At 40.1% G+C, this 22,181-nt stretch overlaps 1 protein-coding gene across 1 annotated transcript in view; it reads right to left on the minus strand.

Annotated features, from left to right (window-relative positions):
• ankfy1 (ankyrin repeat and FYVE domain containing 1) overlaps window positions 1–22,181 on the minus strand; it is a 73,062-nt gene that overhangs the window by 15,355 nt on the left and 35,526 nt on the right. Inside the window, exons 11-19 of the mRNA XM_059655197.1 lie at window positions 17,887–17,984; window positions 14,620–14,842; window positions 13,734–13,832; window positions 13,172–13,325; window positions 12,797–12,965; window positions 7,046–7,164; window positions 5,111–5,267; window positions 3,231–3,431; window positions 806–982 (exon numbers count right to left, since the gene is read on the minus strand). Of these exons, the coding sequence (XP_059511180.1) occupies window positions 806–982; window positions 3,231–3,431; window positions 5,111–5,267; window positions 7,046–7,164; window positions 12,797–12,965; window positions 13,172–13,325; window positions 13,734–13,832; window positions 14,620–14,842; window positions 17,887–17,984 (1,397 nt within the window). The remainder of the gene's footprint in view (window positions 1–805; window positions 983–3,230; window positions 3,432–5,110; window positions 5,268–7,045; window positions 7,165–12,796; window positions 12,966–13,171; window positions 13,326–13,733; window positions 13,833–14,619; window positions 14,843–17,886; window positions 17,985–22,181) is intronic.

Consider the following 22,181-nt stretch of genomic DNA (forward strand, 5'->3'; position numbering starts at 1 on the left):
AACAAATACCAGAATATAATTCAAGGTACAGAGCTATAATGGTCTTGTAGCTGGCAACAAAACAATAGCTTAAAAATAATTCTTCACTTTATAGCTTGCATTCCTGTGCAATGCCTATTAACAGATGACCATTTAAATTTGCACTATTTTTCTCCGATTCAATTCCACTGCATTTAACAATTGTGCATAGTTAAGTGTTACCCAAGATTCTAAAGAAGTTTATTTTAGCTTCACTACTTTTCAAGTCATTTCTTCAGTTTGCACTTTGTATGGCGCTACTTTTAATGATGATTTCAATATCTGCAGCCCCAGATGTCTAATTGAGACTCATTCTATAAATATCACATTGCCTCCTTGATTCCTAAGTGCACCATCTTCAAGATTTTGACAGATTGAGTCTAAAGTCCTGGAACAACAGGACTGTCCTCATGCCACTGGGTGCGAGACAAAAGGTAAACTTGAGACAGGATACCACACCAAAAGCTGTTCCTCAAGGGATCTCACTTTTGAGGTCATTGTGTATTTAGAAAAAGTGATTGTTGCTTTTTCTTTCCCCTCAGGAATTCAATTCAACCTCTACTGTAACAAAGTTAAACAGGTGCAGGTCATCCTCAGTCCATGATGTTTTAGTATCAGCTTTGCTCTCTCAAATGGTCTGGTCTAGAGAAAGTCTAAGTCCCAAACCTTTCTTGAAAGTTGCTGCAAAGTTCGTTTATCAAATATTAATGGTAGAATGGAGTTACAGCTTACCAGGGGAAGGCAATAAGCACTTCAGGAAATCTGTATTCTAACACATTGTGCTTACCAAGTTGCGGACTATTATCTCAGAGCCTGCTTGTACTGCCAGGTGCAGTGGTGTAAGCTTGGAGGCATCTTGCACTCGTGAGTTCACGTTCGCCTGCACACTAATCAGGAACAGCACACTCTCAATGTCAGAGTTCTGTACAGCAACATGAAGGAAGTTCCGTCCCTTGTTATCAACCTGTGGACAATGGATTCAGAAGTGAGAAAATCCTCATCATAAAAGTAATCCATTACATTTGTGTCACACCCTTAAACTAGTTGCTAGACAGTAGGTGTGATGTAAAGTGAGTTTTAGGATTAATATTTTTTAAAACAATTTATTGCACTGGTTTTTGGGTTACTAACAAGGGGATTTTCTGTGGTGGCTGATGTTAATCATTAACTACCAAATGTTTCTGCAGCATGCTATTTTTTAAACAAAAATGTTTTCATGCCTAACTTTGGGATCAATGGATTATTGTGCATCACTACTAGACTTTTGTTCAACTTAGACTGTTTTGTGACCCAGCAAGCTAAATAATGGGGCCTCTGGCATTGTGTCCAGTTCTGGTCACCCTATTATAGGAAAGATGTGGAGGCTTTGGAGAGGGTGCAAAGGAGGTTTACCAGGGTGCTGCCTGGACTGGAGGGCTTGTCTTATGAAGAGAGGTTGACTGAGCTCCGACTTTTCTCTGGAGAGAAGGAGGAAGAGAGGTTACCTGATTAAGGTGTACAAGGTAATGAGAGGCATGGATAGAGTTGATAGCCAGAGACTTCTCCCCAGGGCAGGATTGACTGCCACGAGGTGTTAGGAGGAAGGTATAGAGGAGACGTCAGAGGGAAGTTCTTCACCCAGAGTGTTGTGAGCGCATGGAATACTTTGCCAGTGGTAGTCGTGGAAGTGGAGTGTTAGTGACATTTAAGCGACTACTGGACATGCACATGGACAGCAGTGAATTGAGGGGAACGTAGGTTAGGTTATTTTATTTTTGGATTAGGATTATTCCACGGCACAACATCGTGGGCCAAAGGGGCTGTACTGAGCTGTACTTTTCTATGTTCTAAGAGATTTATGGGACTTTCTTTTTCTCCAAAAAGCTGTTGGGGAAAAATCCAAGTCTTAGATATTTTTAAAAACGGTATTACTTTAGGTTTGGGCAGTCCTGTGAAGCCCTTGAATAAAGGCAGCTCTATGGACCCAATGCTCAAGGAAGGCGGCTACAGCAAAACTAGATTACCTTGGAGTAAAAAGAGTTAGTGTTAGCCGCAGATCAGAATTATGATAAAACACTGAAGTAGTAATTTAGAGTTGGGCGTGTTTAAGCTTAGGTGTTGTAATAGTACCAGGAAAGTTATTCTGCAGTTCTAATCTTATACAAATGATTTATAACTTTAAAAAAAACAAAAACAACTTACCAAGGTAAGGTTACTGGGATGCTTAATCTTTGAACTTTAGATCATTTGATTTGTGATATTTTAATTTCTTTTATTAATCAGTTTTCTTTGTTAAAATATCATCTGCAAAATTGCATGCTTTTGTTTCAGTGATTGACTAATTCATTAGAACTAAAACAGGATTTATCAAGAGGACATTTCAGTCTGTTATTTAATTTACAACAGTTGGAATTATAAACACTATAAGCAGTTGATCTTTGATCAGAACATAATGAAAGCAAAGCATAAAAACATTCAATCCAACCAGGCTGTGCTCTATGCCATCTGCCTTTCTCCCTTGCTCATCTAATTACCAAAATCTTTTGCCTCCTTTTACTGCATATATTTATGCTACTGGTAGTAACTGTCTAACTTCTCTTCAGTCTCATATCAAGTAAAGAGGCGTTTCTGCCAAACCCATTTGATATTTGTGACTACGATACACAGATTTGCTCTTCCCCAGGTCAGGGAGCAGTATTTAAAACGTATACATAACTTCTCATTCCGTTAAACCTTTGGGAACATGGTCACCATCCCAAATACTCATTTCAGCCGGACTATGGTTTTTGAACTACAACACATTTAAGGGCAACTTTCAGTACGGAACCTGAAGCAACTCAAGACACCCGCTAAGGGAACCCATCATTGTGGTCCGATTCAAACCGAAGTTATAGGGATAAAATACTGGGCAAAGGTACAACCATATAGAGATTTATTGCCAATATGTGCCAAATGGTAATGTCGGGTCTAAAATAAGTAGTTTTATTACTCTGCTAAACATAACTAGTTTTGATAGATAACAGCTTCAAACAGCATGCTGAATAATTTGATAAAACTTAAGCTGGCCTTTTCAGTTTGGATCTAGTTACTTTACCTCAAGTTTCCAACTCAGACCTCAATACTCAATAGCCCTGCAGCCGTCAGACCAAGCAATTTCTTTCAAATATCAAAATGACGTGAAATAGCACAAAAAATAAATAAAAAAGCAATAGTGTGGAACATGTCACTCTTGCCTGTTCAGCAGCCCCTGGCTCCCGTTTGAGGATAGACTCCGCGGCCTTGTTGTTCTTGTAGGTCATAGCACAGGCAAACGGTGAGAGACCCTGCCGATCCCGTATGTTTAACCGGATATCAGGATGGGAGATCAGAAGCTGAATGATCACACTGTGCTGGTTGCTAATGGCAACGTGGATCGGAGTCCTTCCCTCGGCATCCTTGTAAATTTAAAAAGGGCACCTCGTTATCAATGCACAACTGATCTACAGCAGTTTTACTGCAGGATTGGAATTTACAACACAACCTGTTCTGAGATAATAGGAACTGCAGATGCTGGAGAATCCAAAGATAACAAAAAGTGTGAAGCTGGATGAACACAGCAGGCCAAGTAGCATCTCAGGAGCACAAAAGCTGACATTTCGGGCCTAGACCCATCAGAGAGGATGATGAAGCTCTCTGATGAAGGGTCTAGGCCCGAAATGTCAGCTTTTGTGTTCCTGAGATGCTGCTTGTCCTGCTGTGCTCATCCAGCTTCACAATCTGTTCTCTACCAGCTTCATACAACCTATCAGGTTACACATTAAAGACATTCCACGATTAGAACATCTCTACCAACAATAACTGCGATTCCTGTTGATACTTAGTTTATGGACAAGTAAAATATTCAGGACCAGGTTAAAATCATTTTATTTCCAAAACTGAGCATATTAGCATAGTTTCTGAAAAGAGGCAACATCTAATGATGGCAATTCTTTGGGTTGCCACCTAAGTTGTTCAAGCAGCCATGGAAGAGTTAGGACAATGACAACCAGCAACACAACATCAAAATCCAGTGAGGAGAGGGTCACAAACAGCTTGGGTGTTAATTTGATGAATGTTATACTGTCACAAAATTCAGAGCCCAGAAAATACTGGAAAAAGAGACTCCAGTCAGATAGCATCTGTGGAGAAGAACAAATTTAAATGTTTCAGGTTGCTGACCCTTTTATCAGAACTGGAAATTGTAATGAAAGGCCTTTGACCTGAAACACCATAGGTCAGTGGAGAGTGTACCTAGCAGAAAATAGTAGTTTGCTTTTATTTCAGAATTCCATTTCATCTTCACCTGGCTACCCAGACACACTCACCCACTAAGACTGCTGCAAAAGGGATCATCAGCAGGCTCCTAAGCCCAGGTACCTAACAATCATCTCTCTTGAATAATCCTTCTAGTTTGTGTATTTGTTAGGAAAAAGGTCATCTTTACCTCTATCACACTGCTTTCACCCAACACTGTACAAAAGATATTCTTAAAAAAGGTGTGACTCAGGGCTTGGGGCATGAGAATTTCAACTGCCAGCCTAACGTGGGAGCTTGGTTCAGGTCACAGAATCAGACTAGAATCCCTACAGTGTGGAAACAGGCCCTTTGGCCCCACAAGTCCACACTTACCTTTGGAGCATCCCACCCAGACCCATTCCCTTATAACCCACCTAAGCTACACATCCCCTGAACACTACAGACAATTTAGCATGACCAATCCACCTAGCCTGCACGTTTTTGGACCACAGGAGGAAACCACTGAGCCATCGTGCCGCCCAAAATATGCTGTGTCATAGTCAGACACAAATAAGCCACACAATATTTTGTTACTTTGGCATTGCACTCTTCCCACATTTCCCCCACCAACCAGGTTGTCTCTGACTAGAACCTGCTATTTTTCCCCTTAACCACAGGAAGAGGTTAAACCACTTCAGGTGATTCATGCATTGTTTAATTGTGGGTCGTAGCAGCAATACTAGTCTAAGGACAGGGACAGCAAGTTTCTACAGTGTAAAAATATAGCCCAGCATATCAAGTAAATACACAGCCAGCCAAATTATGTTTTAATTGAAAGTCTCATATACAAATCACTGACCTGAGTATTTACATTAGCTCCAAACTCCAGAAGGCACTGCACTATTTCTTCAAGGCCCCAGCTTGCTGCCATGTGCAATGGTGTCTGTCCATCACGTGCCTCCTCATCACCTTCACCATTGGGACCAGGTCGTCTTGGACTGTTTCCATCACACCCGCTGAACATGAAAAAGAGGAGTGTCACTGCAGCTCTGCAGACATATCCACTGACCTGTGTGTTATGTCTAAGCTTTCTAATTGATTTAGCTGTTTAAAAATGCTGAATCATTTCTCCTCATCCAGGAGGATCAAAATCTAGCCAATAACCAAAAGGTATGTTACTCACACCAATTTTACAATAGAAAAACGTCCATGATATTTCTAAATGTGGAGTCTGTAAAACTTGCTAATTTTTAAACATGATTCCAGAAATAAAACAAACAGTTGTTTGAGTGTTTTCAGGGACTCTAGACCGTATGCCCGCGTCATACAATGCGCCGGGGGGGAAGAGGAAATAGAGATCATTCACTAAACAACTAGGGTTAGACCATTCTTCCATTGCGTGAGAGCAATATTCACAGATCATTTATCAGATATTCCCAAAACACCAAAAAACGGCAGAAAGTAAAGGCTGCATCACTGGTCGTTCTGTCGTGACCAACTTCGAAACAATGAATTTGCAGAGAGTAATGGAAGAGAGTTGCTTTTCGGACCGGAGGCCTATGACCAATGGTATTCTGCAGGAAACAGTTCTGGGACCTCTTTTGTTTGTCATTTACATAAATGATAGAAGGTATGGTTAGTATGTTTGTTGACGACACCAACAATCAATGGTATTGTAGACTGTGAAGAAGGTTTTCTAAGATCATAGAAGAATCTATGGGCTGAAAAGTGGCAGGTGGAGTTCAATCGGGATAAAATGCAAAATATTGCATTTTGATACAACAAACAAGGGTCTGGCTTTTATAATTAATGGTAGGGCCTTGGGTAGTATTGTCGAATAGAGGAACCTAGGGATACAGGTACATAATTCTTAGTCTGCATCACAAGACGACAGGGTGGTTGGAAAAGAAGTTTGGCATGCTTGCCTTCATTGCTCAGTCCTTCGAGTAATGGAAAGTCACGTTGCGGTTATACAGGGCACTGGTGAGGCCTCTTCTGGAATATTATGTTCAGTTCTGGTCATCTAGTTATTAGGAAGGATATTATTAAACTGGAGAGAGAGTGTTCAGAAGACATTTACCAAGACGTTGCTAGGTATGGATGGTTTGATTTGCACAGAAAGGCTGGAACTTTTTCCACTGGAGTATAAAAGAGGTAGCCTGATAGAAGTTGATAAAATAATGACAGGCATAAATAGATTTAATGGTAGCTGTCTTTTCCCTAGGATTTTTGGGGGTGGGTGGGGTGGGGGTGGGGGTTCAAAAACTAGGGACATATTAAGAGAAAAGAGAGAGATTTAGAATAGACATGAGGAGGATTGTGTTTGTGTTTTTTTTAAAAACAGAGGGTGGTTCATGTGTGCAATGAACTTCCTGAGCAAGTTTACAACGTTTAAAAAGATATTTGGTTCAATATGTGAATAGGAATAGTTTAGAGGAATATGGGCCAGCAGACAGGTGGGACTAGTTTAGTTTAGAATCATGTTTGGCGCAGACTGGTTGGACCAAAGCATCCATTTCCGTGCTATGAGTCTATAGCCATCTGCTGAACAGATGTGATGCTCAGTACCTTCCCTCGGTGTTACAAGCTGTACAGTGCCTACAAGAATCATGGAAGTCAGTAATAATTGGACATCTTAGACTAATATTTGGAATGATTAGTTGGAACAGTACTTTAAGTTTTGCTTCAAAAATTGTATTCTACAAAGCAGGCTATGTTAGGAAACAGTCTTGAGTACAGTGCAATTTTGTAAACAATAATTAAAAGATGGCAGTTATAACACCACAATCTATACCTGCGAATGAGGAAACAACCAGAGTTTTCATTATTTTCATCAATAGCTCGATGCAACAGAGTCTGCAGACAACCTCCAGGTCCAGGACCCCAACAGGTTGCGTCACAGCCATGTCTAACCTGAAATTAGACAGAGGTTCCAGTTTAAGGTGAAGCTTGCCACGTTAGACATAGGAACAGGAATAGGCTAGTTAGTCCATCAAGCTCCTTCACTATCAACTTAGATGATTACTGATCTGCAAGCCAAATTCATATACCCATCTTCGCCCTAGATCCTTTAATACATTTGGCTGATAATTTTAAAACATATTTGTTTGTATTTTTAATTTAATTGATCCAGCAAAGAGGTTTAAAAACAAATGGGCCACCAGCACCAATCTAGGTACTAAAAACACCAGAAGTTGTTGGTGAACTCAGGTCTGGCAGTTTCTACTGTCAGAGTTGACAGAGTGCAGTGACTCAAATCAGAAACGTTAATTCTGCTTTCCTACCACAGACATGGAGTTTCACCAGCAATTTCGGTTTTTATTTCAGATCCACAGTCCTTTTGTTTTATTGAAAGTGGCATTCCCATTGACCCTACAACATCCTTCTTACTAAAGATCTAGGAGCTTGTGTCACAATGGAGGCAGCTAATGCCCAAACTAGTTGCCAGACTACCTCAGTCATGGAATCATACCTTACAAACAAGGACCCAGACACCATTGCAGTGGCAGTACTGTGATATGCTGTTGGTAGGAAGCTGCCGTCAGAGTCCTCAACCTTGACACTTCACACAGAGGTTTTACGACATCAAGTCAGACATGGACAAGGAAACCTCCTGCTGATTACCACCTACTACACCCTCTTCAGCCGGCAGCATTCTGTACATTTTCCAAGATGTGCTACAATTACTCACTCGGTCACCTCAGCAATATTTCCTAAACCTGTGCTCTCCTCCACAGGTGGCAGCCAAGGTCAGCAGACGAACTGGATCATGATTTGCTAGAATCCCCTCCAAACCACAAACCATCCCAAATTGGAGCTATATTATTGGCCCTCTACCATCACTGGGCAAGAATCCTAGAGCTCCCTTGTTAGCAGCACCGTGTACACCAATGTCACGTGGAATACAGAGGTTTAAGGAGATGGGTGACCACTACCTTCTAAACAGAATTATGGATGGACAAAAATCAGATTCCTTGTAATGTGGAAACTTACTTGAACAGTGTGCTTGCCCCCAAATAAAAACTTGTACAAGAGAGCCAGGATGTGCAAACTCTAGTTTTCCCACATTTTTCAGTTCCATTGATGCACTGGCTGCTTCATAGAACATAAACAGTCCTTGGATAAGCATGTATTGTTCTAAATGCCCCTAACGTGGTTGAGTTAACTACACTGGCAGGCAGGGCAATCCATGCCCTTACCACTCTTGGAGTAAAGAACCTGCCTCTGAAATCTGTCTTAAATCAATCACCCCTCAATTTGTAGCGATGCCCCCTTGTACAAGCTAACGTAATCATCCTCGGAAAAAGACTCTCAGTCCACCCTATTTAATCCTCTGATCATCTTGTATGTCTCTATTAAATCCCCTCCTAGCCTTCTCCTCTCCATTAAGAGACCCAAGTCCCTCAGCCTTTCTTCATAGGGCCTGTGCTCCAGACAAGGCAACATCCTGGTAAATCTCTTCTGCACCTTTTCTGATGATTCCACATCCTTCCTGTAAATCCAGGGTCAATTTCTCCAAATCCCTTTCTTTCAACTCAAAAATCCTGTCTGTTGTAAATTCTGCTCACCAAAATCAAGTCCTTCAGCGGTGTAACACACAACACTTACTCTAAGGTAACAAGGTGTAGAGCTAGATGAACACAGCAGGCCAAGCAACATCAGCGGAGTAGGAAGGCCGACGTTTCAGGCCTAGACCCTTCTTCAGAAATGGTCTGATGTAGGGTCTAGGCCCAAAGCGTCAGCCTTCCTGCTCCTCTGATGCTGCTTGTGTTCATCCAGCTCTACACCTTGTTATCTCAGATTCTCCAGCATCTGCAGTTCCTATTATTGCTGAAACACTTACCTCTGTCCCTTTACAAACCTCTGCAAAATTTGCATTGCCTGTCTAGACCCTATTTCCTTCAGGTCTTTCGTCCCCAAAACCCTTCCACCATGTCAATCACATGCTTTAAATTTAAAACTTCAGCATGTAGGCATTTAACCAATGGAAGATAACTACCAAAAATATTCAGCAGAGGATTCAGAAGAATCTGATCACCAGAGAGTGAACATTCTGCCATGGCAGTCTCTGGAATAAAAAGTATAGCTACGTTGACAGGGAAGCTAGAGGGAGGAGGGAGGGATTAGATAGTTACAAAGGGGGGAGAAAAAAAAAAGAGGAAGCTTGAACAACAGAGTGGCCCAGTTGGACCGAATAGCCTTTTCCACAGCATACAGCATAAGTAAACTCTGCATGTTGGTTGTTTCATCTGTAGAAAAATCTTCGCTTATTTAAGATAATCTGCAGTGGTCTTCTTTTCACCAGCTAGTTCAAATGAAGTAATATGGTGCAGCCTGATCCAAGCAGATAGGAGAATTTGGTCAATATAGCTGAGATCAGTGAAAGGTACTCATTTGGAACTTTGTAAAATGCCACTTGGAAGCTCAGGTGTGATACGTAGAGAAGTAACATTCCAAATACATAGATTGAGAAATTGGTCAGGAGAAAGTATTACTCCAAACCAAAAAAACATCCTCCACAGATGCGTAAAGTAGATGTTTGTGACGGAGGTTAAGCACAGACTAAACTCTGCAGAATCCCATGCTTCCTTGTAAATGGCTGTTCCTAAACAAGAGAAAACAACAAATACACTGCTATGAAGTAAGCAGCCTTTTTGACTTAGTCTTTTCTACTCTTGCAAAAAGGGTTAAAATCTTTCAGGCACAGATACAAAAAAACGTAAGTGCAATTTATAAAAGTGATCTCACGAAGCTCTAAGGGTTTGAGAGAGTCACTGAAATTACTGAAGCGTAGTTACTGTTACGATGGAAAAAATGAGGCAGATAATTTGCACAAACCACAATAGGATAACAGTCAGGTAATCTGTTTCAGTAACAATTGATTGAGGAATAAATATTACCTAGGATACAGTGATCCGTTCTTTTCTAATAGTAGTGAAATCTTTTAAATCTGGAGAGACCAGATGGAATCTCAAAGAGCAGCACATTTAGACTAAAGTTGATGCACAAGCCTCTAATGGAACTTGAACCCACAGCCTTGTGGCAGAGGAATCTGACTGCCATTACTGAGCCATGACAAACAGACACCAATTGTTACTACACACAAATGATTACCCTTCAAATCAAGTTTACACAGACTGGGTTAGAAAAAGAAGCATCCTTGGGTAGCAGTGACAACCATACTGCCATTAGTGGCATTCTAGCTGAATTCATTTTCCATCGACCTACATTACTTGGCACCCATGTGACAACCTAAATACATAAAATTATGCAGCACCCTTCCATTTGGTACTGTCCACCAACAAGAATCTCCAGGGTACCCATCAAGCTTCACTATGCCTACATAAACTTTCTCAAAAGCACTTGCAAAAACAACAAGGTCAAAGTGCATTCCCCAGTGTTTATAGGCTCATTGTCATTCAATTCATATTGTTACCTAAACTTAGCTAACAACCTTTTTTGATTTTAAAAACAGACACCACCCAATCTAGATGCGGACCAGATAATCTTCCTTTGTAACCTTATATTTGGCAATAATTTAATTCTTCAAGTTAGGCTAGCTTTGCCAAGATGAGTGCATTCTGAACACAACCAACTATTTTCACTTGATGAAATACCACAAAGTATCATTTCTGTTTTTAAGGCTCTTAGCGCAATTGAGAAAGAGAGAACATGGTACATCAAAATTATGCAGAAATTAAGTGGGGCCAAATGTACCAATATGCTTGATACACAAGCCTGTGTGTGTTTATAGTTTTGGAAGCACAGCATCTGATTAAAAATGACTGCCAGAGCCAATTCCAGCACACAAATACAGAAGGCTATTTTCTTTTCTCAGGCAAGAAAGTGAGGGAATGAGACTACGTACATCCAAAAACTAATTTGCTTATTTCCAAAAAGGACTGAGGGCCACGATGTTGAGCCAAACACTTACCTTAAACCTAAGGTCTATCTAACCATCACACATAGTTTATACTATCCATGATTTATCATCTAGGAATTTGTGTTTTAAAAACAGAGCCCAAGTCCAAAATGTTGGAGAGGTTAAGTTTCTTATTGAACTCTTCTGGGGTCAATTGCTATAATTGCAATTTCAGAGTCAAAGGTTCATGAAATAATTGAACAGAGGCTGTATCCTATCACCAAGACACCCTTTATTGACTTGTGCATAGTACTTGGGCTCTGACCGGCCAGCTCGGAGTCTGTCCTCTGAACACGGAGAATTCCAAATTTCATGATATTGGTCAGCCAGTATTTCTGATTTCCTGCTTGGGGTGGTTAACCTGGGCCAAATCAGGGTCCTCAGTTAATGAGGCCAACCTGATTCCAATCACTATAGTGCACTTTACCAAAAGGTGAGCTACAGAGCATATATGTTGCTCCTTTTACCATTCCCCCATCTCTGGCACCAATAGGACAGTACTGTGCTGCAGGAACTGGCCATCCTCCAGTATCTCAATGGCATTACAGGAGGGTATTATCTAACCTTTGTTCAAATGGTTCTTATATGTAACACTTAATCCACATCCCATTTGTGGTTAACAACGTACTTTGAACAACAAAGGCTTGCAAATCTGGCATATTCAATTTCAAATAATGATCCCTGCACTGATTTACATGTAATTCAACACATCAGATTGTGGACTTGTAATCTCACTCGCCATGCAATGCAACCAAGAACAACAGGAGTAACTAAGTAAGACATTTAAAGCAAAGCTTAATATTCACAAGGTACCAGAAATGTACAAAATGGATCACATCAGAAATCTTCTGGAAAAGGCTGGCATAATGCTGGAGTTGGTATGAAGAATTTCTGGCTCAGAAGGGAACCTGTTCTAGGTGTTAAAGAATTTCTACTGTCAAACACTACCCAGAGAAAACAAATGTAGACAGGTGATCTAAATCTATAATTGGACTTCTGGTATCCACGTGCAGAAAGTTTTCCAATGCCGCCACCCTGCTTCCTACAGCTAGGGAGAGACAATGCTGCAAACGACGATGCCACAAACCTTTTTTTTGGGGGGGGTGGGAGCCAGAGGCAACAGACAAGTGCATCTCAAACTAGGGTCATAAAAAGTCACCAGCAAATCATAAACACTTAACAAGACAAGCCTAGTCAGACATTAAAATGCAGGACTCGTTAGTACATGGAATAGCGAACGGATGAATTTAAAACAGAAGAAGGTGACAGTTAGAGATGAAGAGGAGTAGAAGAATGCTGATGCGTGAGAGGAATAGAATAAGGGACTTGCATGGTGTATTCAATTGGTGTAGACTTGATAGGTTAAAACAGCCAGTTTCTGCACCGCAAACCCTATGAAACTGAAATACTTTAAACAAGCAGAACACGTAGCGCAACACTTCGTAGGACAGAGAGCTTGAACTAAAGCTTGACAGGGGAGGTTTCTGGCTTGGTTCGTTTATTTTAATATCCAAGAGGTGGGATTATTCTACTGCAGAAAAATTGTGTTTTTAATCTTTATTGCATTGAGCTGGAGTACTTGAAACTGTGAAAAGGGTTCAGCCCAGTGTTGAGGGTACTCACCAAGGTGGAGGCAATGTCCTCAAGTCCACTCTCCAGGGCTAACCACAGTGGTGCATTCCCCTTCTCATCTGGGACAGACATATCTGCACCACGAGTACAAAGAGCATCAACCACAAGTGGCAGCTGGTTCTTGATGGCCAATTGAAGAGCTGTCTCACTATCACGGGTTCTGTCAAAAATTAAATAAAAGTGTGAAATAAAGATTAAAAAACAATTGTGAAATTATTTATATTAGGGTAGAAACATTAGTAATGAAAGCAGAATTATAACGAACATGCCTGTAAACTGTGCAAAAGTCACACCCAAAAAAGAACACAGATCACTCTCTGCAATTTCCTCTCATACAATTTATGCACTATGCAGTATCTCACTTACCGAACATTTATATCAGCTTGGTGTTCAAGGAGGAAGAGGGCACTCTTGCTGTCTTGTCTCTGAATTGCCATGTGCAATAGAGTCTGACCATCTGACATGCAGTCATTAATGGCAGCCCCCGAACCCAGCAGCTGAGCTGCGATTGTATGCATGCCTGCAGGGAGAGCGCAGTTAAACATTCAGGCTTCATAGCCCATTGCAGAGAAATCACAGTGTTACTTAAAATGCATCTTCAAAAACTTCTCCCCCCCCCCAGAAATCATTAGTCTTCCCAGAGATCTTTTAAATTGACCAATGTGGATTAAACTGGGCAATATTTCTCAAAAAAATAAAAGGCAATGTATTTTGTTTGTAAAATGAATGCTGACTTATCACTCTCTCCAATAACTCCAAATCAGATCATAACAGATTACAGATATCTTCCTACTACTTCATGTCAAGTTTACCTCAGGTTACAAGAATACCAGCTTCACTGAAACAGAAGTATTTATAAAGAACTTCTAAAAGGTCACAAGGACTAAAGGGAATGGAATTTAACACAAAAATATATGTTCATCGTTACCTGTCCACAGAGCCAGCCCAAGGACTGTTTGGTCTCTTGAATCTTTGAGACTGAAGTCAGGAATGATTTGTAGGTTGCTGGTCGCGTGAAGTGCATTTGCTGAGTTGATCAAAAAAAATACATAAAATTACTTTACCTCTCAGTTTGAGATCAAAATGTCATGTTCAATTATGTCTAGTTTAAAATGCTTGGACTGAAACAAGAGCTCAAAGAACAGGAACTATTTAACTGCCAAGTCTTGAAGTAAGCAAAGATCTCTGCAACTTTGTAAGCATGTTACACTGATGTCTAACCTTTTCAAAGGAGTGTCCCAAAATATTTGCACAGACAAAATATGCAGACATGCTTTGGAAATTCAATTTTTAAATATTAACAGTTTCTTGGTTCTGTGGTACTGCACCAAAGTACAAGTGCGATATTTCACCAATCAACCACAGAAACAAGGTCAACAATGACAATTCAGTTATTTTAAAAATCACTCTGTTTGGGGTATGTTATTACACACCACAGGAGCAGGTGGAACCTGAAACCAGACTTCCTGGACCAGAGGGAGAGACACTACCACTGTACCATATCAGCCCGAGACAGGGCAAATTGATCTCATTTTGTAGCAAATGGAAGTTCAATACTGTATATTGAACAGAATAAAACATTTAAAGTTACCATTAAGCAAATCCTAACAAATGTTCTATGTTCTAAAACTCCTTTCTAAATAGAGAATAGGAAAGGAAGGAAGGAGGGAGAAATGAAGAGAGATTCTGAAGATTCTAACTTGAGTTTGCCTCTCAATCCAGCCAAGTGATGCTCAATCTGTAGACAAGTTTCCTGTCCTTCTCACTAGGAAATTGAAGCTTAGGTACCAACTGAGAGGGAAGAGTAACTGTACCTTTCTGCTCCAGTATCACTGACACCACATCAGGATGATTGTGTGCTATTGCCATGTGAAGCGGTGTCTGCAGGGAGAGACCATCCATAGAGTCTTGCGACACACCTGTACCAACAGAAAGTGGTCGCTTGGTCTGGATGTTGGGATTCGCTCCATGCTGCAGTAGTTCTACTGTGAGATTTGCCAAGCCACGACGACACGCTGTGTGGAGGGGAGTTTCACCCTAAACAGAGCACAGCGAAGGGGAAGGAGAGAGATGGGGAGGGAAAGGGAAAGAGAATGCTGAAATCATAGATTTTACTATAGAATAATTTAAGAGAAAAATATCAAGTTAGAATTTGTGCTACGCAGAATTATGCATTGAGAGATAGTCACCATGTACTGCCTTAAAATTAAGGCAATGGTACAGCTTAGCATTTAGTATAGAAAAAATTCTTCACTTGCTAATATCTATTATGAAATATTTATCAGTTTAGTACAAATGGTCCTTGTCAATCTTATTCCAAAGAGAACAGAGAAATTACATGGAAAGAAACAAGACATCTTGCATCCTTGGAAAGAGCTATCCAAATTGTCCACTTTGCCACATTTTCCCCAACAATTCATTTCCTTATCAAGGCACTTTACAAAGTGAAAACACATAACTGGAATTGACAGTATCCAACTTCATTTGTAAATCCTTCAAATGTTTTCAATGCACTTTCAAGCAATGCATTCCAAATAACATGGCTACATTTAAAAAAAATTGTTTGGCCAATGCTCAAAACTATACTCCTGGCTATTGACGCTGCTACTTTTAATGACAGTTTCTCCCAATCTGCTCTATCATTTTGAGATCTCCCTCTTAAATTTTCCTTCACTGTGAATACACCAATTCCAGCTTCACTCACATCTTTACTTAACTGAAGCCTTTTATTGCTGATCTTGTCCTCCTTTTAAGATGTAGAGGTACAGAATGCCTCTAGGTATAGAAAAAGGCTTATTCTGCAGATAATTCTAGCTCTGTAAAGTTCAGGCCAAATCAACTTTGCCAAAGTTCACGACATTGGTTGGAGCCAAAAAAAAGTTCAATGGTCATATGAACAAGGAATAAGAGAATGCCACTGGGCTCTTTGAGCCTGCTCCACCATTCAATAAGATCATGGCTATTCTCATTTTAATCTCAACTCTACATTCCTGCGTATCCTAATAATCTTTCATCTGCTTGAAAAACAAAAACCTGTCGATCTCTGCCACAAAAAGATTCCGCACCTGCTGCGTTGAGGAAGGGAACTGCGAGAAGTCTAAAAAAGTTCTCTTTGGCATCTTAAACATGCCTCACAATTAAAACATGACCACCAGTCCTAGGCACTGCCAGAGGAAATATCCTTTCGACACGCACCTGGTCAAATGCTGTCAGAATGTTATGTTTCAATTAAGTCACTTTGGACTCTAAACTCGAGGTTCAAGAGCTAGCCTGTATAGCCTTTCATAAAGCATTCTGCTCTTTCCTGGTATTAGTGTAGGAAAAAGGCAGTCCCAATGGACAATATGGCTGTTCCCTCATTAGTGCAGGAGTGAGAACTTGGGGGTCACAGATCAGGTGAGGCTGGAGGTTGAGAAGGAAAGTCCTTCATGGCAACCTCTGCCAGTGTGGGGAATTGAACCCATGCTTCGAGTCACTCTGCTTCCAAAGCATTACCATCCTTCTGCAAGCATGATTACTGTATACTGTTCAGACAGATGTGTCTCATTTTTGGTTTGGGACTATGAACTGTAGTTAAGACTCGAATGTTGCACTTTGAGCAGCAGCTTATTTTGAGGAGGACAGAGCAAACCAACTGCATTTGGTAACTGGCCCAGAAAGATATTGCAGGTAATTAGAGCTGCAAGATGACTGCAGTCATCTCAGCACCAACCAGTTAAACTAAAGGATTGGCAGCTGGTTGGATGTTATGCTGGCCAATAAATGGGGAGGCCAGTGCTGGCCTCCCATCACAATGTAGCAAAAAAAAAGCAAAACATATACTGCACTGGTTTTGACTGTTATTGATGTAGAAAGCGGTGTGCTTGGAAACCGCTGGACTGCAAAGCTGCACTCAAGTTTTACACTCTAGTTTTACATCCAGTTAAAAGAAGAATTATTGAATTTTGAATATTCATCACTTCCTGCTGGAGACTGTTTACATTTGTCAGCAACTTAGAATTGCATCTTACTCAAATTCCTTTGTCCATGGGAGTACAACATATTGCTCAAGGGTTCCACAAAGATCTGGTACTTATCGTTAAACCTTATTGAACTGGCCAGTTACAACCCAAGCTCATTTTAATTTATCCCTTATTTGGGTCTGAGTGTGGGGGTTTCAAAGAGGATTGGGTTTAAATCATTAACATTAATTACTTTGCTGCTTAGCTTTGCTCTATTATTAATACTGAAATAGAAACTAACAATTTGTTTAAGTTAAACTTAAACTTGTGTCTGATGATATCTATTCATAAAGTCTGATTAGAAAAAAAATTGGGCAATTTTGAAGGTCATTGAATGTTTTGGATTTGCAAAACAGTGAAACGAGTGATAGACAGGCTGACTTAATTTGGCTTGCTCTCCTTGTCATAACAGTCCTCCAGATGAGGTCTCACCAATGTCTGTATAACTGAAGTATTACCCCTCTACGCTTGCATTCAGTTCCTATTCAGTTAAATAATGGCAAATTTTGAAGTAGTCAACTGGAACTAGGTGTAGAAAGATGAAACACTGGGGAAGTGTGATATTATTTGCCCCAAACATTTAATTCCTAAAGCATGTTACAAGCACCAAGTTGAAGGTGAAGGGCTGAGACCAGGCTTTCAGCCCCTCTCTTCATGTTCAATGTTCACCACACGTCCAATCAAGATGATTTGTTATCGAATCATGAAGTTTTTTGGTCAATTTCTCCTTTTACCCCAATTCAAAGTCAATTCAGACTAACATCACAAATTAAGTCTTTGGTGTCTTCTGTCTGACTGTTTTGTCAACATGCCAAGTGGTACATTCACCCATTAGCGGAGAGAAGCATGCACTTGTTCTAGTGAGTATGTATCAAAGCTACTGAAGCAGTTTCATACTATGCTTCTGCTACTGTATATTAAATTCTGCTCTATGTAATCAATGGAGATAAAAAAAATCAAAGCCAGTCCACACCAGAGAAGTTGCAAACCAATAATGCGTTGTGATAAATGACATTATAATGGTTTCATTCACCAGCCATTTAAGACAATCCCTTAGAATATTAACTTCAAAAAACTCACCAAGTGATTGGTGTGGTTAACCTTAGCCCCATGAGCAACCAGGAAGAGTGCAGCAGCTTCATTGCCAGTCTCCGATGCTCTTTGCATTAGACAATTCCCTAGCAGAGTGAAGTGCAGTTCACTATATTAGAAACCTCTAAACAGTATAGTAGATTGGAAAGTTACCCCATTGAATACTACTTCACATTTAGATAAATAACATCTTAATTTATATTTAACCTCTAGTGTCACAAATTTTATGTACTTAATGTCCTATGAGCAATTTACAAAGAGTCAAGACTATTGTTAAGCTGAAGGTTAGAAACTGAGAAATAATTAAAACAAAATAAGTCACCATTTTAAGAGGCCATACTATACTACATCAAGATGAGGGGAAATAAAAAACCCTTGGTTTCATAGAAGGGTCATACTCAACTCAAAACATTAAGTTTTCCTCTCTGCAGAAGCTGCCTGTCCAGCACTACATTAACTGCATTCTTATCTAACTGACTGTTATTAACCAATTCTATTAAAATCAGTTAAAACCTAAGTGATTAAAGATTTAACTGTATCTTTGGTTTGTTTAGTACATCCTCAAATGGTGTGACCCTTGATCTCTTATATGAAAAAATGTCTGACACTACTTCTCTCACTAACACCTGAAGGTGGACGGAGGCTCCCAAAGCTTGTTTTCAAATAAACCTGGTGTCATATGATTTGACTTTATCCACCCCAGTACCTCCACGTTATTAACTGAATATCTACTACTTGCTAACAAGGCAAATTCTAAAACCTTTTCCGTAAATTGTGATAAGTTTGCTTATAAATATCTGTTGCACACATGCAGTCTGACACTTGTCAGAGACTACAGCTCATGGAGCGTTTTACTATGGGAAGGTTAATACGCTGCAACTATCCGAGCTCTATCTGAACAGAAGCACTTGCTCTTACCACCTGTGTTAGGCACGTCAGTGCAAGTTAATAACCAAATTATTAGGCAGTGTTATAAATGCCCCTTACAAGGCCCTCAAGTTCAGAGGTAGGGGGTCCTGCCACTGTGTTACAAGAACTCCCTTCACAAACTGGCCTCCAACACCAATTGGCAATTACAACATGACTGTGGGCATTCTATGACTCTCGAAAGAGAGTTTCTTCTTGACCAGGGTGTCCCACACATTGAAGTGACAAGTTTACTGTTAGCAACTCAGCAATTTCTCCAGTATATATTCCTATAATTACAATGTAGCACATGCAGATGCAGTGCTCTTGGAAATAATTCCCAACAGAGCTTCTGTACTACAAAGACACAGCCTTGAGAAGTCTTTAAACATTAAAATGCTAATAAAAACAGTGACCAGAGCTTTATTCTGGAAAGCTGTGTGAATAGGTCAGACAGTAAGGAGTTGGTGTGTTCCCTGAACCTGGTGGGGGGTGGACATGGTGGTGTTGGTTGTGCTGGTTTAGTGCGTTGCTTGAATAAAGTAACTTTGGAAAAGCTATATCAGAACTGCTGCAGCTCGAAAAACAGGGTTCACAGAAAAGTCTCTGATGGTTTCATCTGGGTTTTATGAAAATAGTTGCCGACTCCTAACCAAACCTACCCTGTAGACATGACCCGCTATCACTAGTATCCTTACATACAGATGAGGAAGGACACCACTTTGATTGGGACAACACATCCATCCTAGGACAAGCCAAACAGAGACACACACGAGAATTCCTAGAAGCGTGGCATTCCAACCGGAACTCCATCAACAAACACATTGATTTGGAGCCCATCTACCACCCTCTGAGAAAAACAGGGAATGACACCACTAACGCAGGGAAACCTAACCAGATAAATAGAAAGCGGGACATAACACCAGCACTTCAGAGGCTCACTGATGTTACCTAGAATGGTGACGAAACGTCTGAAAACTAACCTTCCAGCTCAGCGAGCAAACTCACATCCAGAACCTCAACCTGAGCTACAAATCTTCTCAAAACTCACTAAACCTACCCTGCCTGAATAACGAGCAGCATGTTGTGGAATAATGGTACTACTCCAATGACAAACATGAAGGGTAATGCTCAAGTTGAGCAGGATGGTTCATAATTGTACTGACAATTTAGTTAACTTCTTAGCACAACATCCTGTTTTTAAATTTATTTCTATTTTATAAACTTTCATATGATTCCGAACTAAAATAATTGTTGTTGATAGTTTCTTCATTTTGGGGTCATTTCGGAATTTAGCAACTTGTGTTTCCAGAAAAAAATCATAATATTTTTCATTACGTTAGAGACCCACTTCAGTTTTAGGGAAAAACTAAAAAAACAAAACCACAACAAGGGAAATATAATGGAGTTTCATAAAAGGGTCATACCTAACTCAAAACATTAACACTGTCTCTCCACAGAAGCTGCCTGACCAGCACTAAACTTGATTAGCTGCACACTCATCTATCCAAGACTGTCGTCAGCTAAGATGAAAATTCACCTCTCAGGGCACAAATTAAACTGATTTTCTCACAAAAAGGTTAGCAAGCCACGGTGACAGTTAACGTGACATTTTAGATCAGATGTTAAACTGTTTATTCAGCTGGACATAACATCCATCTTACTGAAGCAGTTCTACAGTATCCCAGTTTCCAATAATCTGTCAATTTACACTAGTATAATAAACTAACCAAGTTACTAACTTGTACTGTGCTTATATCAGCTACCACATTTCTTCAAAGTACTTTGGGATATCCCAAAAACAAAAGATATAGGAGAAGAAGTAGGCCATTAAGCCCAAAATCTGCTCCACCAATGAGATCATGGTCAACTCGATAATCTTCAAGTGCACTTTCCTGCCTTTATTCCTGTGACTTTAGATTTCTGAATCAGAAGGTGAATCAATTTCAACCTTGAATATACTTAACCAAATTTCTACAGCTCTCTGCAGTAAGAAAGTCCACAAATTCACCACCCTCAAAAATCCTCATGTGACTTCAGTGGGCTACACCTCATTCTGAAATTGTGTCCTGCCCCTAGACTTCCCCAAAAAAAGGGAAAAACAATCTTTTCAAGTCCCCTAAGAATCCCACACTTTCAATAAGGTCTACTCATTCCTCAAAACAGTAATGTGTACAAGCCTAACCTACTCAACCTCTCTTCATAAGACATTCCCTTCATACCCTAGTCCAGCGAAGGTTCATCTGTGGTGTCTCCAATGCTTGCATACCTCTCCTTCAATAATGCGACCAAAGCTGTTCAGTATTCCCAATGTGGTCAAACTAGTACCTTGTATTGTTTTAGCAAGACCTCTATTGTTATAGTCTATTTGCTTTCCCTATTACCTGAACTTAGATGCTAGCTTTTTGTAATTCATGCACGAGAACTTCCAAATCCTTTTGAACTGCAGTTTTCTGAGCTCTCCAATTTAAATAATATTCCACTCCTCTATTCTTCCTGCCAGAGTTCACAACATCAAATTTTCCACATTTGATTCCATCTGCCCAAACTTTTGCTCACTCCCTTAACTTGTGGTGTTTCCCTTTATAGATGACATCCTCACCACTTGTCATCTCAGCTATTTTCATGTCATCCACAAACTTCGTGATAGCACATTTACTTTCCTCATCCAATTGAGGATAAATATTTGTGGTCCCAGCACTGATCCCTCCGGCACTTTACAGATTGCCATTCTGAAAAGTCTGCACATCTCCCAACTCTGGTCTCCTATTAGTTAGCCAATCCACTGTCCATGCTAATATAGCACATGCAATACTATGCACTCTTACTTCAGCAAGTACAGCGTGCATTGCATTTTATCAAACACCTTTTGGACATCAAATAAAGTACCTCTTCTGGTTCACTTATCTATCCTGCTTGCTATTTCAAAAAGAGTGCTAATAAATTTTTCCAAGCAGGATTTCCCTTCAAGGCGCCATACTGACTCTGCTTGGCTAAGTTATGTATTTCTCAATGCTCGACCATTAAAATCCTTTAGAATAGACTAACATTTTCCAAATAACAGATGTTGAGCTGACTGACCTATATTTATGCATTTTTAGTCTCGATCCCCTTTTGAACAGCAAATTATATTTGTTTATGTAACAATTCTCTGACTTGTCTAGAATCTAAAGACTCTTGGAAGATTACTAGGAGCCCACTGTCACTAGAGCTACTTCTTTCACAATCCAAGCATACAGCCCATCAGTTCACTTAGTACATTTCTCCAGTGATAGTGTGCTTATTTCTTCCCCATCCCTTCAGGTTTGGATTAATTAGTATTAATGGAATGCTTTAAAATTGGCCTCCATGGTCAAGAATGAAGCAAAGTGTTTACT

This window comes from Stegostoma tigrinum, chromosome 27 (genome assembly GCF_030684315.1).
Source record: "Stegostoma tigrinum isolate sSteTig4 chromosome 27, sSteTig4.hap1, whole genome shotgun sequence".
In the NCBI taxonomy this organism is placed as follows: domain Eukaryota; kingdom Metazoa; phylum Chordata; class Chondrichthyes; order Orectolobiformes; family Stegostomatidae; genus Stegostoma; species Stegostoma tigrinum.